General features: G+C 42.2%; 1 protein-coding gene across 4 annotated transcripts in view; it reads left to right on the plus strand.

The window, feature by feature from the left end:
- SCEL (sciellin) overlaps positions 1 to 15,379 on the plus strand; it is a 104,720-nt gene that overhangs the window by 32,659 nt on the left and 56,682 nt on the right. For all 4 annotated transcript variants that reach the window (XM_037059378.1, XM_037059375.1, XM_037059377.1 and 1 more), the window contains exon 8: positions 4,383 to 4,448. In XM_037059378.1, coding sequence (XP_036915273.1) covers positions 4,383 to 4,448 — 66 coding nt within the window. The remainder of the gene's footprint in view (positions 1 to 4,382; positions 4,449 to 15,379) is intronic.

The raw sequence follows: 15,379 nt of genomic DNA on the forward strand, positions 1-15,379 counted from the left end.
CCTCGTTTATTCTGTCCATGCTGAGTCTGTTTATCCAGCCAGCTCGGAGAATCTGTAGCTAGACCTGTGGTGGCAGAATGTTCTTCAAGACTGAATGTGATGGTGAAAGGGATTTTTGCTTGTTGAAGAGAACGCGTTGCTAGGGAATCATGATGCTAATGGAAGACAAGCGTTTGTGAACCTCAGTGCTTTCAGCAGTTGCCTGTTCCCTCTGCCTGCAGCTGGGATCGTGCCAGGTCTAGGGTAGGTGGTGCTCGGTGTTTGTTGATGGAGTAGCTGACGGCCATGGTGCTGCCATTGTCCTCCCGGAGAGAAAAGGCTGATTTCATTTGCCCTGTGGTTGGAATTCTGTGTATATCTGCAGAGTCTCAGAAGATGGGATCACCTTCCTCTTGGACCCCAAATTCACATTGCCCTGACCCTTTCCTTGTTAGAAACAGATTCCTAAGGTAGGAGGGGAAATTTAAGGTCAGTGAGTTCAGTCTCACACCCGGTGTAACAACCTTCCCTCTGACAGCCCAGGCCTAATTCAGGACCACAGAAGGTAGCAATAGACTCTCACCTCTGTGATACACCTCTGATTGGCTCTGATGGGGAGCATCTGCTACTTAAATCGAGGTGAAATCTGCTTTGATTTTCTCCCATCTCATCTTCATCTAGTCCTGCGGTGCCTCAGAGAATACAGCTACCTCAAGAATTACGTTTTATTGTGTTTTTAGGACTTCCTTTTTAATGACACAAGAAATACTTACAGAACAGGTCTTTTCTTAGGAGTGGGACTTCTCTGCTTCCAGAACAAGGTACTTTTAAAAAAAAATCTGCATTGTATTTTTTTCCCCATTACCATTTAGTCCCCTTATACCCTCCCCTCCACCTCCAGCATTCACCACACTGTTGTTGTCATCCATCCATTTTTCCTGACCAAGACACTTTGTAACAGGACTGGACATCCACAGATGACAAAGAAGGAGGGGGAAATCCCCAACCCCGAAACTTCTGAGGTTCAGCTTTCAATGCTGGCTGCAGACCCGGGCGTCATTCACAGCTCCCTTTTCATGACATGCTACCAACTTTTCAAGTTCCCACTTGGCTCCCAGTTGCTAAGGACAAGCTGAGCCGATTTAACCGTGCATTCCTTTTCTAAACGATAGGCCGGCAGGTGTTTATTCCACTGTAAATACCAGAAAGCCGGGATCCTCCCCACTCCAAACAAGGGCTTGTGCTACAACATTGAAACCAGCTTTCATCTCGGCGGAGAGTCAATTATTTTATTCAGTTGCTTTTGCTGCCTCAGCCAGAAGTCTTGACAATATGCACTATTATTTTGCACAGCACATCTTCTTATCAGACACTTGGCTTCGTTTTTCTCTCGATAATGATGGGTATTTAAAATGCTCCTGACTATTGGACAATAAAAGGAAACTCTCATTGTTCCAAGTCTTTCTTCTTTTCTCCCTCTCTCAAGTTTTTTGTTTGTTTTTTGTTTGTTTTTTAACTTTGACCTCATGAGATGTGCACCCACTTAAGGGTGTTTTGAAGGAAACAGGTAGGACTTTGAGAGGAAAAACAGACATCTAATTGGATGTTTCCTGCAGACCCTTCGGTCACCCAGCACTGGAAACCTCTGATGTACCTGTACGACACTGGAGCCTCCACTGTGATTTCTCACGCCTTTAACTTGTTCTTTGCAGCAGAATTTATTTATTTATTTATTACAGTTGACATGCAACGTTGTATTAGTTTTGGGTGTACAGCATAGTGGTTTGACACTTACATACCTCACAAAGTGATTACCACAGTTGGTCTACTCCCCCCCTGGCACTGTTATTACAGTGTTATTGACTATCTTACCTATGCTGTACTTTACAACCCTGTGATGAATTTTATCACTGGCAGTTTATTTTTCCTTATTATGGAATTCACTGTGGTGACTCTGGTTAATGAAATTATACAGGTTCCACAACAGTTGCTCTATCCCCTCCCTGTGTGTTCTCCACCCCAGGTCAGGTCTCCATCCATCACCATTCACCGCCCCCACATGCCCTCCTCTGCCTCCCCCACCCCCCTGCCCCAGCAACCCCCGCACTCTTGCCCTTGTTCATGAAGTCTTTCCTCTTTTTTCTTGTATTCAATTCCTTCCCCTGACCCTCTAAATCACCCCGCTCCCTGACAGCTGTCAGCCTGTCGGCCTATGAGCCTGAGTCTATTTTCTTTGTTACAACTGGCGGTTTGAACTTCCTAATCTCCCTCACCTTTTTTGCTCATACTCCCCACCACCCACCTGTCTGACAAGCATCAGTTTGCTTTCTGTGTCTGTGAGTTTGTTTGTTTGTTTTGGTCTTTTAGATTCCACACATAAGTGAAATTACGTGGTACTTGACTTTCTCTGTCTGACTTAATCTCCCTTAGCATCATACCCTGTAGGTCCTCCCATGGTGTTGCAAGTGACAAAATATCATTCTTTCTCTGGCTGAGTAGTATTCCATTGTATATACGCACCACATCTTTATCCACTTATCTATCAGTGGACACCTAGCTTGCTTCCATATGTTGGCTATGGTACCTAATGGTGCAATGGATAGAGGGGTGCATATATCTTTTTGAATCAATGTTTTCAATTTCTTCAGATAAATGCCCAGAGGTGGGGTTGTTGGGTCACATGGTAGTTATGTTTTAAATTTTTTGAGGAACCTCCATACTGTCTCGTATAGTGGCAACGCCATTTTACATTTCCACCAACCGTGCGCAAGGCAGCACCTTGGAAGGGGCTCTGGGGCAGGCAGAGGCCAGCCACCATTTGTGTGGGTCTTGAGGCGGCTTGGTAGGAGCTATTGCGCAAGCTGAAGACAGCTAGCCGTCGCTTGTGTAGAGCTTGAGGGCATTTGGAAGAATCTTATGTGTAAGCAGAGGCCGGCTGCTGCTTGTGTAAGGGGTCTGAGCCTCTGGAAGAGGCTCCAGCTGGGTGACTGGGTTGGGCAGGGCCAGATGTCAGGGAAGTTATTGGGGACTGGGACAGTGATGTTAGCTGGATGCCTGGAGAGTGACAGATGTTGCATCCAACCGTGTAGGGACAGCTAGGTAGGCGGAGAGCTCAGCAAAGGAAGAACTTGCCAGCACTTCCTTCCCTTGAGACTGTTCCCCACAATCTTTGCCCTGGTCCTAGAATTAGTCAATGTCATTCCTCCCTGTGGCCAAGGCCATTCTCTAACTGCTGTCTCTGGGCTGGGACTTGGAGCTGGTGAGGGTGCATGTGTGCCCTTTAAGACCAGCATCTCAGTCTCCCACAGATCTTTTCCTCTCTCAGATGTAACCCCTGCCGGAGGTTGTGGGGACTTTGTTCCCAGCACAGGTGCCCCAAGCTGAAGAGCCTGATGTGAGGCTCAGACCCATTGCTCCTCCCGGGGGCAATTTCAAAGCCAAGGTATTCCCTCTGTTTATTAATCTTAGGTGCGGCGCCTGCCTTGCCTGGGCCATGTCTCTGCCCCTCTTACCTGTCTCGATGTGGCTACATCCTTGGTTACAGAGATTCTGTTCAGCGAGTCTTCAGGTGGTTCTCACTGAGACTTGTTCTACAATTCCGTTGAAGTTTTCCTGTGTTCGTGGGAGGAGGCGAACTTGGGGTTCTCCTACTCTGCCATCCTGACTCTGCCTGGTGCTTCAAGGGTTTAAAGCTAATTCTCTGTCCTCCTATCCAAGCCTTGTCTTCTCTAGGCTAGGTCGCTATTCTCGGAACATCTTCATGCTTGGTTCATGTCTCTGTCTTCTTGACGGAGCCCTTAGCTATTTCCACCAACTAAAATTATCCTCTGGTAATGTGAAAATGTCTTTGCAATTAGATATATGCATATATGTATTTGTATATAAACACACACACATATATAAAATTGAGGTTAGCAATGCCGTGGTATTCATGTATGTTTTCAATATTCTTACTTGTCAGAGTTTTCCACCACGCAGGTTGTTTTAAACCATACTTAGAGTAGAGCCTAAGATTGTTATTTTTGTTACAAAGTATTTCAGATATGCAGAAAATAGGAAGTGAGGTATTTTTATGATAAATACCCATGGACTAACCATCTAGATTTTTAAAATGTTATTATTTTCTAGGTTTCCTTCAGCCTTCTTTTAAAAGAAATGTCCACACTCTTTAGTGTTGAAGGATATGGGGAAAGGAATTTCCACAGGGGAGCAGAGAGCCTGGCATGTAGGACAATTTCTTGCTATTGCATTTATGAAATAGCTCTTATTTTTACTTTCAAGGTCTTGTAGAAAGGTTACCTTGTTGCCTACCTAGTCTCTTTATTTCCACCTTTCCTGTAGACACCTGGGTGGGATCAGGTCTTTCGAGCCTCGTACTCACACCCGATGTGCTTCCTTCACAGGCAGTCCTGGTTCCCTCCCCCGCCTCCAGGGTACAGCACGGCTCCCAGCACAGGAGCAAGCAGAAGGTAAGGGAAAGGGGCCGGGGGTAATTGCTATATAACTTGATGGGACAATGTCAAGTTATTGACAATGCCTAATTATGGCTGCTTCGGAATACATTGGAGACAATTTGTGAACTCCAAGCGCTGAACCAGACAGCCGTTAGGAGCAAGGCCAGGGCACAAGGGCCCCTGGCAGGAAACCTGGCGAGCTGCACGGAGTCCATCAGCAGCCGTATTAGTTCACGAAGGGCTGCGGGAACAAAGGACCCCCATCTGGGTGGCTTGATAGAAACTTACTGTCTCAGACAGAGTTCCAGAGGCTGGACATCCAAGTTCAAGGTGTCCGCAGGGTTGCTTCCTTCTCAGGCCTCCCGGAGAGGATCTGTTTTGTGCTCTCCTGTCACATCAGGTGGTTTCCTGGCCATCTTCATCATCCCCTGGTTTGCATCACCATCTTCCTGATCCCTGCCTTCTGTTCACATGGTGTTCTCCCTGTGTGCGTGTGAGGACACAGTCTCATCAGACAAGGGGCCCCTTCTAGTCTGGTAGCACCTAATCCTAACTTAGCTAATTACATCTGCGATGAGACTATTTCCAAGTAGGGTCACAATCTGAGGCACTGAGCACCTGGGCTTCAACATATGAATTTTGGGGGACACAACTTACTCCTAAGAGTGGCAGAGGAGAGAACAGTCAAGCGCCAGGTGGGCCTCCGAGGTGGGCTCCTAGCTCACAGCAGCTTCCAGCACACAGTGAACCCCGGGGACTATATGGGGGGCATGTGGGCCAAGTTCTCTATAAACTCTAAGTGACACATCGGTGCTTTCTATTCTTATTTTTTGTTTGTTGAGAGCAATCATTGAACTAAAATTACAGACCATGTTGGGGCTGCCTTATTCCACAACTTCCATATAGGAATGCCAGCCGCAATTTAATAAGTATTCAGTAAGTGATTCCTGTGTGCCAGACGTGGTTCTAGGGTCCTGGGATGTGTTAGTGAACAAAGCGTGGCGTCCACACTCCCACCTTCAGAAATGCAGATGCCAGTGTGGAGTGCCCCCTAATCTATGCCCCCCTCACACAGAGGAAAATAGGTCTCCTATTTGGTTTTGCCTTAGAGTGTCCAAAAATTGTTTTCATGTGTACCCTCAACTGGGGATATGATCACTGGTATACGTGAAAATGTATACCAACTCCCTCTTCCTTACTCCCCTTACTCAAACATCTTTACCGAGTATTTTTATGTTTCAGTGGAACTTATTTTCCCAATTAAACAACTAGAAAAGAGAGTTATTAAATGATGTACATGTTTAATATTAGAATGTTTTATTTCTTAGAAGTTTTATCTGCTATGCAGGCTTTTAATGCTTCTTTTATTCCCAAATAATAGAGATATTTGGAAATAAAAGTCCTTTATTATAATTTAGGTTGGATTTATAAGGACATAAACTTTAGTTCCTCAATAGACACAAAGAGCTCAAGTTGCTTTTTTCACACATGTTGTTGCATCTGTGTGTGTGTGTGTTATTTATATATATGACTATATAAAATTATTGAACATGTTGAATAATCACAGCTTGGAATTATATCACCTTCTGTTGAGATGTTTTCTTTTTAAACCTGCTCATCAGTAGGTGACTTCCAATTATATGAACTGCCAAGTATGGATTGTATTTCTAGTATAAAACCCTTTTTCCCCTCCAGCTGTGTTTAGATATTTCTCTATGAATGACACCCTTCATAGAGCTACATAAGTGGGGAAAATTTTTAGTAGGAGTTTTGCTAGTTGCTACTGTTTCCTGAACATTGGAAGACCCACCTAATTTTGTCTTGATAGACAACAAGTGGTATTTAGAATGTATATTAAAATAATTATTTTGAAAATAACTTTTTATTTCTGTCTTCTATTCAGTATTCCAATATTATCATAAGTGATCGTTATAATAAGCAACTGATTGTATAACTGTGTAAAAATATGGCAGGATTATTGAGGAGGTAACATAGTGTGTTTTCAGTTCCCATTTAGCTTGTGGATCTCTGCAGAGAACTGACAGTTCTTGGCTCTCTGCCCTCACCATTAATGCATTGCTGGCTGTAATTTACATGGAAGATAAAATGAGTTGTTACAACGCTCCCATTTCTGATTCCTGGCTCAGATCCATCGCACCAGAACTAAGGAAAAGAGAAGATTATTGGACTAAGTTGGTCAATTTAGATATCCATTCCTTCCACAAAGCACATATTATTAATATAATGGTGAAATGGAAAGATTTCTTGGTGAGGATCAGAGCTCGTGTCATGCCAAGCTTTGGAGAGAAGAAGAGAATGATAACGATGTAGCAATGTCTTTGATTTCTAAAGTGCTTTCCTCCAGAAGAGCTCAAACGACAGCTTCTGTTTCTCACCTTTAATGCCACTGCATTCCCAGGGCTGAGAAAGCACTTTTTAGTAAAAGCTGAAAAATAGAGCAATTATTAAATGATCAAAGGAAGCAAAAGCTTCCAAAAGAGATTTTGGTCCCCATAAGAGCCCAAAGAAAATGGAAATAGGTCAAAAATGGATAAAGATATGATTTTGAATGCCAGCTAACAGCTCGATGCTAACCTTATTTCCCTCCATCATTTACTCTTATGCTGGTCTCCTTCCCCCCTTTCTCCCCCACCTCTCTTCTGCAAAGGAGTTTTCCCTTAATACTGGCCTCTCACTCTCTTTTCCATTTTCCACATGTGAGCCTTTATTTTCTCCCATCCCATCATCTTTCTCAGAGACTTCATTTCTCCCACACATCTCTGTCTGAGCAGAGTGTTTCGGAAGACCACCAGACTTCCCACTCATTGCAGGAATGAGTATTTTTACTGCGTTTTTAACCCTTGACCTCTCTGTGGCCTTTGAAGCCATGGACCGTCCCATCCCTCCACTGTTCCTGTCCTGACTTCTATAGTGTGGAACAATCAGATTTAGTTGTTTGGACTGAAAACTTTGTTGGTGTTTGGTTTAGATTAAAATCTATTACAGGGATGATGTAAGCTGCACCCCAAAATCTCAAGCTTTTTTTATCAACAGAAGAACCCATGATAGCATACCTTTATTTCTATATATAGAAAGAATATATATACAGAGAATATATACACACATATATTTCATCCAGCCACACACACATGAAACGTCAAAACTGCTATGGACCTCTCTGTCTCCCTTACTCCCCTTACCCAATGGTTGTAGAGTCCAGAGATGTGCTGATCAAGGAAAAGACATGGCCCCCTGGTGGCAGTGGCCCTACAGGCTTCATTTGGATGGCTTTAATGGGGAGAAAGTCACTTACAGCATGAGACTTTCCAAAGGGGCCACTGCCCAGAAGGTGAGGAGGGCAGGGGACTCCTACGGGACAGGGGGATCAGAAATGAGCCTTACATGGCACTTGGCAACACAGGGGGGTTGTTCCTGAGTCAGAGAACTCCAAAGGGTCTTTTATTGCCCCAAAAGTTGGATAAGGTAGTTGCGCAAGTAACTGTAACCAAGGTCAACTGTGGCATCATGAGAAAATCACCAACATTTTCTGGGAGCTCTGCTGTGGTGAGAAGAGCTTCTAATGAGGAATTTGAGAGGAAATGTTTGTGGAAGAGGTGGGGCCAGGGAGGGAGGGAGAGGAGAAATCACATGTGCCAAGTTTGCAGTCCCACGGCAATGTTAAGTATGGTGATGTCACTAATCAGTGGGGTAGAAATAGGAGCATGATGAGAAGCACACAGTTGGTCTCACAAAGCTGAATGTGCCTTGATTTGAGCAGGGAGGGCCTTGCATACCAAATGGATCTATTTGCAGAGGTAATTTCCAAGCAGTGAGAAATGAGGGGGATGCTCAGATAAGAGGTTGGATGGAGAGCCAGATTTGTGAATATGCCCCCAAATTTAAATGCAGTATCCTCAGAGTGAGGTTACCTATGGGGGAAAGACTAAACCAGAAGAGAATGAAAGTTGGACACTAATGTGTCTCTACACAGGAGGCGGTAGAGGAGGAACCGGAAAATGAGACCTCACCTAGTGCAATTACATGGTAAAGGTGAAGTGCAATGACAGGGAGGGAGGGCGGAGGCTGTGTGAATGGATTAACTCTACCATCCCAAACCAATCCATTCTTCAAAGTCTGTTATGGGTCTTACTTCCTCTACTGAGATTTCTCAGCCCAGGGGGTTGTCTTAGTCATCAACTCAGAAAGCTTATTATCTGCAGTCCTCACTTGGCAATTCATTGTTCATGACCTTAAAACATCACTTACTGTTGGGATACACTCATAGACACCATCATCTTACAATCCTTTGAATTATCCGTAAATTTGTCCACAGTAATTTATTGATAAGTACATTTGATTAATTTTAATATTTCTTATTAATATTTCAAGATAAGGATTTTTCTCCCAACCCTTCTAGTTAGGGTTGTGTCTCTTTGTATCTTTGTAGTTAGGCTTTACTCTCCAGGCTTAAGTTATGATGACTGTTTAAACATGGCTCTCTCATTCTCTCTCTCCCCTAAAACACTTGTTGAGCTCTGACTACGTGCTAGGGAAGCACTTTGCAGAATCCAAGAATACAGGGATGTGTGAGACCCAGGTCCTATTTCAAGAAACTCAGAGTCTATCGGGAGGTCAATTTGAGGTACTCGTGAAGGCTGTACTTGACTGAGTGATTTCTTGGGGGCATGATAAACACAAAGGTCGAGCCAGCCACAGAATATGTGGCAACGTGGAGAGGGAGGCAATGGAGCATTTGTCTGAGGGACAGTAGGGTCAAAGCGGGAGATGCGTGAGGAGGCAGCCACTCCAGACAGACAGGAGAGAAGGGACAAAAGTTCCAATGTCAGAGAGCACGCAGCATGGGTGTGCACACACAGCATGTGTCTGTTCACATGTGTAGAGCTATGGGATTTCTATCCAAGATGCCTTCTTTACCTTCTTTACCTTCAGTTATGTTTAGTGATAGGGAGAAATCAAGTAATCCCAAATTTCATGTCACGTGAAAAAATGTTATTTGGTGTAAGAAATCATGGGTTACATCCTCATCTGTGATAAGCTTTGGTACCTTTTCAGAACGTTGTCTCTGTTTTAAGAGTTAATGCTTCGCTGTTATGTAATTTGAACTCTGACTGTGTGCTGGAGATTGTGAAGTATATATAAAAGAAAGGACAAATGTAATCATTATAGAAAATTATTAGAAGGCCAGAGCCAGTGAAAGTTTTTCCCTTTCCACTTCTTTTTCTGCAGACCTTAAAAAGTCAGACACAAAACCATTTGCCACTAATTATTAGCGTTATGTCTTAATTTTCAAGTTCTTAAACCTTTTCTCACCTTTGAGTCCTTCAAGGAGGATACTGTTTGCCAGGCTTGACCCAGCATTACAGATAATAGGTGCCATGCATGAGAAGTGTCCCCATGCATCACAAGGGCGCACAGAAACAAGAGTTCTGGGAGGCTGAGGCTGAGACTGCTTCTGACTTGAGAACGTACCACTCTGAACAGCATATTGATGTTCTGTTTATAGTGAAGTCAGTGCTTCTGACTATGCATTTAGGTGGCATAGAGATTTGCATGGATTAAATAGCATGTGAGGCCGATTTAAGAAACTCACAGAGGCCAAATTAAGGTATTGCTTAATAGGCAATATGAATGTGTATGATTATTACCCATTTTAATGGTTCAGGATTAGTAATGAAGACACTGCCACTAGTAACAACAAAAAAAGATGTGGTTTTTTTTTCTGGAATCATTTTCAAAGACAGAGAACAGAATATGTAATATCTGTAGAGTTAAAATTGTGGAAACACATCTAGAAAAATTACCGTATAGTTGAGTGCTTGCTTGCTATGTTCTTTCATAATTTCTCATCCATATTTGTTTCAGCTTCTTCTCCTTCAGTGGATTTTCACTTTCGGTTAGCTGATTGGTAGATTTTGAAAAAAAAATCCTGATTGAGAAGTGAGTTGCCATGGCAACCTTGCACCACACTCCTATTTTGCTGTCTGTAACTATAAATGGTAAAATGTAACCTTTCTAATTATGCTGCGATTTTTAACTCTATTGATACCAAACCCTCTACAAAGTTTGCTATCATTCTAAATAAAACAGTATATTTTATTCCCCCCCAACAAAACTGTTCTTTATATTAGCTAGATTCTGCTTTGTAAAAATTAAGATTCTAATAGACTCAGTAAAAAGTCTAAATGCAGTGATTTTACAATCTTATCTGAATGCCTAGAATACCCATTCTAAACATTCAAAGTAAATAAAACTTTGTCTTGAGTAAAGGTTTATTATTTTAGAAAAGTATTCAAATAAAACAAGGAGGAAACTAATTCCACGCTAATGTGGAAATGAAGGGCTGAACCTTCAGCAATCAGCTGTTTTTCCCCCAGTCCCGTGGGGTCAACACTGCCAGTCTCTGACCCCCTCGCACTAGCTGTAAGTAACTCGTAAGTTCAAACAGCAACGACAATTCAAAGAAAACAACCCCGTCTCCCCTCCATCCAGATTCCCACTGCCCCTCCCTCCCATGGAGCCCCTGCTGCCTCTTCCGTTGCCAGGGGAGCTCCGTGAAGTATGACAAAGGAGCGAACCTTCACGTAGGAGCAAACAAGCAGCTGTGAGTGTTGGGATAGCTTGGGGTGAGCTCTCTGCCCAAAACATCAGCCTTCACACTGCAGCTCGTCTGCTCCAGTCATAAAAACCAAGCTCTTAGATTAGAAAAAATTAGTTCACCGTTTAGTAGTATTGCCTGAAGGTCTACCAGCTAGAGACTATATGTCTCCCCTCAGTTAATAGCATAAACATCGGACAGGCTAAAGGGCTGTCTGTGGTCATTCAAATGTTAGTGTCACTAACGTAAATCAGGTTTCATTGCTGCTAAAACTGGGCAGAGTTGGAGCACATTGAAGGAATGGCGGTTTGGATTTTGTGGAGAGGAGAAGGCTTTGGAGCAAGCAGACTCTGGGAGGCATGGAATCCTGGGTGTGGTATAGTATGGGTGACAGGAGCATAGTGTGATGTAAGTACTGTATGTCCATGACTGTGGAACTACTAGGTTGGGGTGCAAGGTCTAGTATTTTACTTAGGACTTTCCTCATACACTGCAAATTGGGGGCACTTCTCCCACTCAGAGATGTGCAGAATATCATGTAAGTGGATTGAGCAGTAGGCAGACAGAACCTTTTGAACCTGGCTTCTTTTACTGAGTATGTTCCATGTGAGATTCATTCATGCTGTTGTGTGTATGAAAGGGCATCCCTTTTCATTACTGTGTAGTATTCCATTGAGCAAAGACAATGAAATCCATGTATCTGTTCTCTAGTTGAAAGACGTATCTTTTCTTCCAAAACTGCTTTAAATGTTCACATACAGGTTTTCATATGAATATATGTACTTATTTCTCTTAAATGCCTATAAGCAAGATTGCTAGGTCATATAGCAAGAAACTGCCACACAGGTTTTAAAGTAGGTGTACCACTTTGCATTCCTACCAGCTATGAATGAGAATTCAAGTTTTTTCACTTTCTTCACATCACTTAATACTATCAGTTTAAAAAACATATTTTAGCCATTCAAATAAAGGTATAATATATCGGGGTTTAAATTTGCATTTCCCTTAAGACTAATGATATTGAACATCTTTTCATATGCTTGTTTGTCATGTATATGTCTTTGGTGAAATGTCTCTTCAAATTATGTACCTATTTTTTAATTTATTTATTTTTATTTTTTTATTTTTTTATTTATTTAACTTTTGTTCAAGTACAGTTTTCTTTCTTGTATTCCCAGCCCTGCACCCCCCCAGTGCTCCCCACCCCCGTCCCATCTCCGCCCCCTGTCTTAGTTATTGTCCATCTGTCCTTCATACTTATTCATCTGAGTCCATCCCCTTTTACTCTGTGCTTCCCTCCCCTCTACCCTCTGGACCCTGTCAGCACGTTCTGTATTTCAGTGTCTTTGGTTACATTTTGCCCGCTTATTTGTTTTGCTGTTTACATTCCTGTTAAAGGTGCTATCATATGGTATTTGTCTTTCACCGCCTGGCTTATTTCCCTCAGCATAATGCTTTCCAGTTCCATCTGTGATGTTGCAAAGGGTAGGAGCTCCTTCTTCCTTTCTGCAGCATAGAATTCCATTGTGTAAATGTACCATAGTTTTTTGATCCAGTCATCCACTGATGGGCATTTAGGTTGCTTCCAACTCTTGGCTATTGTAAATTGTGCTGCTATGAACATTGGGGTGCATAGGTTCTTTTGGATTGGTGTTTCAGGGTTCTTAGGATATACTCCTAGCAGTGGAATTGCTGGGTCAAAAGGCACGTCCATTTTTAGTTTTCTTAGAAAATTCCATACTGCTTTCCATAGTGGTTGTACCAGTCTGCAATCCCACCAACAGTGGACCAGGGTCCCCTTTTCCCCACAACCTCTCCAGCACTTGTTGTTTGTTTCTTTGTTTATGATAGCCATTCTGACTGGTGTTAAGTGGTATCTCATTGTGGTTTTAATTTGCATCTCTCTGATAGCTAGCGATATTGAGCATCTTTTCATGTGTCTCTGGATCCTCTGTACGTCCTCCTTGGAGAAATGTCTGTTCAAGTCCTCTGCCCATTTTTTAATCGGGTTGCTTGTCTTCTTTGAGTGGAGTCGAGTGAGTTCTTTGTATATTTTGGAGATTAAACCTTTGTCTGAGGTGTCATTGGCAAATATGTTTTCCCAAACAGTTGCTTCTCTTTGTATCTTGATACTGTTTTCCTTAGCCATGCAGAAGCTTTTAATTTTGATGAGATCCCATTTATGTATTCTTTCCTTTATATCCCTTGCTCTAGGGGACGTATCAGTAAAAATATTGCTGCGTGGAATGTCTGAGATTTTCCTGCCAATGCTCTCCTCTAGGACTTTAATGGTTTCCCGGCTTATATTTAAGTCTTTTATCCACCTTGAATTTATTTTGGTGTATGGTGTAAGTTGGTGCTCGAGTTTCATTTTTTTGCATGTGGCTGTCCAGTTTTCCCAACACCATTTGTTGAAGAGGCTATCTTTACTCCATTTTATGTTATTGCCCCCTTTGTCGAATATTAATTGACTGTAGAGGTTTGGGTTTATTTCTGGGCTCTCTGTTCTATTCCATTGGTCTATGTGCCTGTTTTTATGCCAGTACCAGGCTGTTTTGATTACAGTGGCCTTGTAGTACAGTTTGATATCAGGTATTGTAATCCCTCCTACTTTGCTTTTCTTTCTCAAAATTGCAGCTGCTATTCGTGGTCTTTTGTAGTTCCATATAAATTTTTGAAGTGTTTGTTCTATGTCTGTGAAATATGCCATCGGCACTTTAATAGGTATTGCATTGAATCTGTAAATTGCTTTGGGTAGTATGGACATTTTGATGATGTTACTTCTTCCAATCCATGAACACGGTATATGTTTCCATTTGTTTGTGTCTTCCTTGATTTCTGTCTTCAGTGTTGTGTAATTTTCTGCATACAAGTCTTTAACCTCCTTGGTTAGGTTTATTCCCAGGTTTTTTATTTTTCTTTTTGCTATATCGAATGGGATTTTTTTCTTGATTTCTGCTTCTGCTGTTTCATTGTTAGTATACAAAAATGCCTTTGATTTCTGGATATAATTTATTTTTTATTTTATTTTTTCCATTACCATTTATCCCCCTTATAAGCCCCTCCCCACCCATTGCAATCCCCACACTGTTGTCCATGTCCATGAGTCCTTTTTTCTTTTTGCTCGATACCAATTTTTTTGAGTGGTGGTTTGTTTACTTACTGGTTACTTTTGAGGGTTGTTTAAAAATATGTTCTGTTTACAAGTTTTTTGTCAAATATGTGATTGGCAATTTTTTTTCACAGTGTATGCTTTGTATTTTTATCCTTTTAATGTTTTTTTTTTTTGCAAAGCAAACGTTTTTGAATTTGATTAAGTCCAATATATCATGTTTTTTAAAACATGAGTTGTGCTGTTGGTGTTATATGTAAGAACTCTTTGCCTACCCCATGGTCATGAATCTTTTCCTTCTACAAGTTTTATTATTGTATATTTTACATGTAGGTCTATGATTCATGTTGAGTAGACTCAATTTGTAATGCTGAAAATGTTTACAATTTCACCTGATAATAGTTGGATTATTCTTAGTATGTCTTTGAAAAAATACCTAAGGACCAAAAAATGCAAGGAATTCACCAGTACTTACAAAAAGGGTGTCTCTTTGTGTCTACTGATGAGCTAGTTTATTTATGTTCTTATAGAGTCAGCATAAATTATACTGATTATGATTTTATTAACCACAACAGCCTCTACATACATTTGGGGCGTGTGGGACATGAATGTGCAAGGCGCACAGTCTGTAACAATCACTTGGGGCTTGCTGGAATTGACGATTCCTCCTAATTGCTCTGCCTCCCTATAATACACAGTGCTTTGAAGCCATAGATCTGCCCATTTTTTCGTTCCATGTATAAATAAGCAGAGGTCTGGAGAGAGTCAGTGCTCCTTCCAGGTCCAAACTGAAGGTTAGTGGCACAGCTGGCCCACAGCCCAGGTCTCCGGAGTTCTGCCCACTGTGCGCCCCATTGCTGTGCTATGACCTATCAAAATGGCCACCGGCAGCTGGAAAGTGAGACATCAAGGCAATCATTCTTTTGAACATGTGCCTTGCACTGTGTAAGCTCTTTTTAAAAATATTTAATTTATTTATCTTTAGAGGGGAAGGGAAGGAGAGAAGGAGAGAAATATTAATGTATGGCTGCCTCTTGTGAGTCCCCTACTGGGGACTGGCCTGCAACCCAGACATGTGAGTCCCCTGCTGGGAACTGGCCTGCAACCCAGGCACGTGCCCTGACTGGGAATCGAACCACGATTGTGTGGTTTGCAGGCCCACACTCAACCCACGGAGTTACACCAGCCAGGGCTGTGTAAGCTCTTTGATAGCACGGG

Source organism: Sturnira hondurensis, unplaced genomic scaffold (genome assembly GCF_014824575.4).
Source record: "Sturnira hondurensis isolate 20B ecotype Veracruz unplaced genomic scaffold, ASM1482457v3 Scaffold0010812, whole genome shotgun sequence".
Lineage (NCBI taxonomy): Eukaryota > Metazoa > Chordata > Mammalia > Chiroptera > Phyllostomidae > Sturnira > Sturnira hondurensis.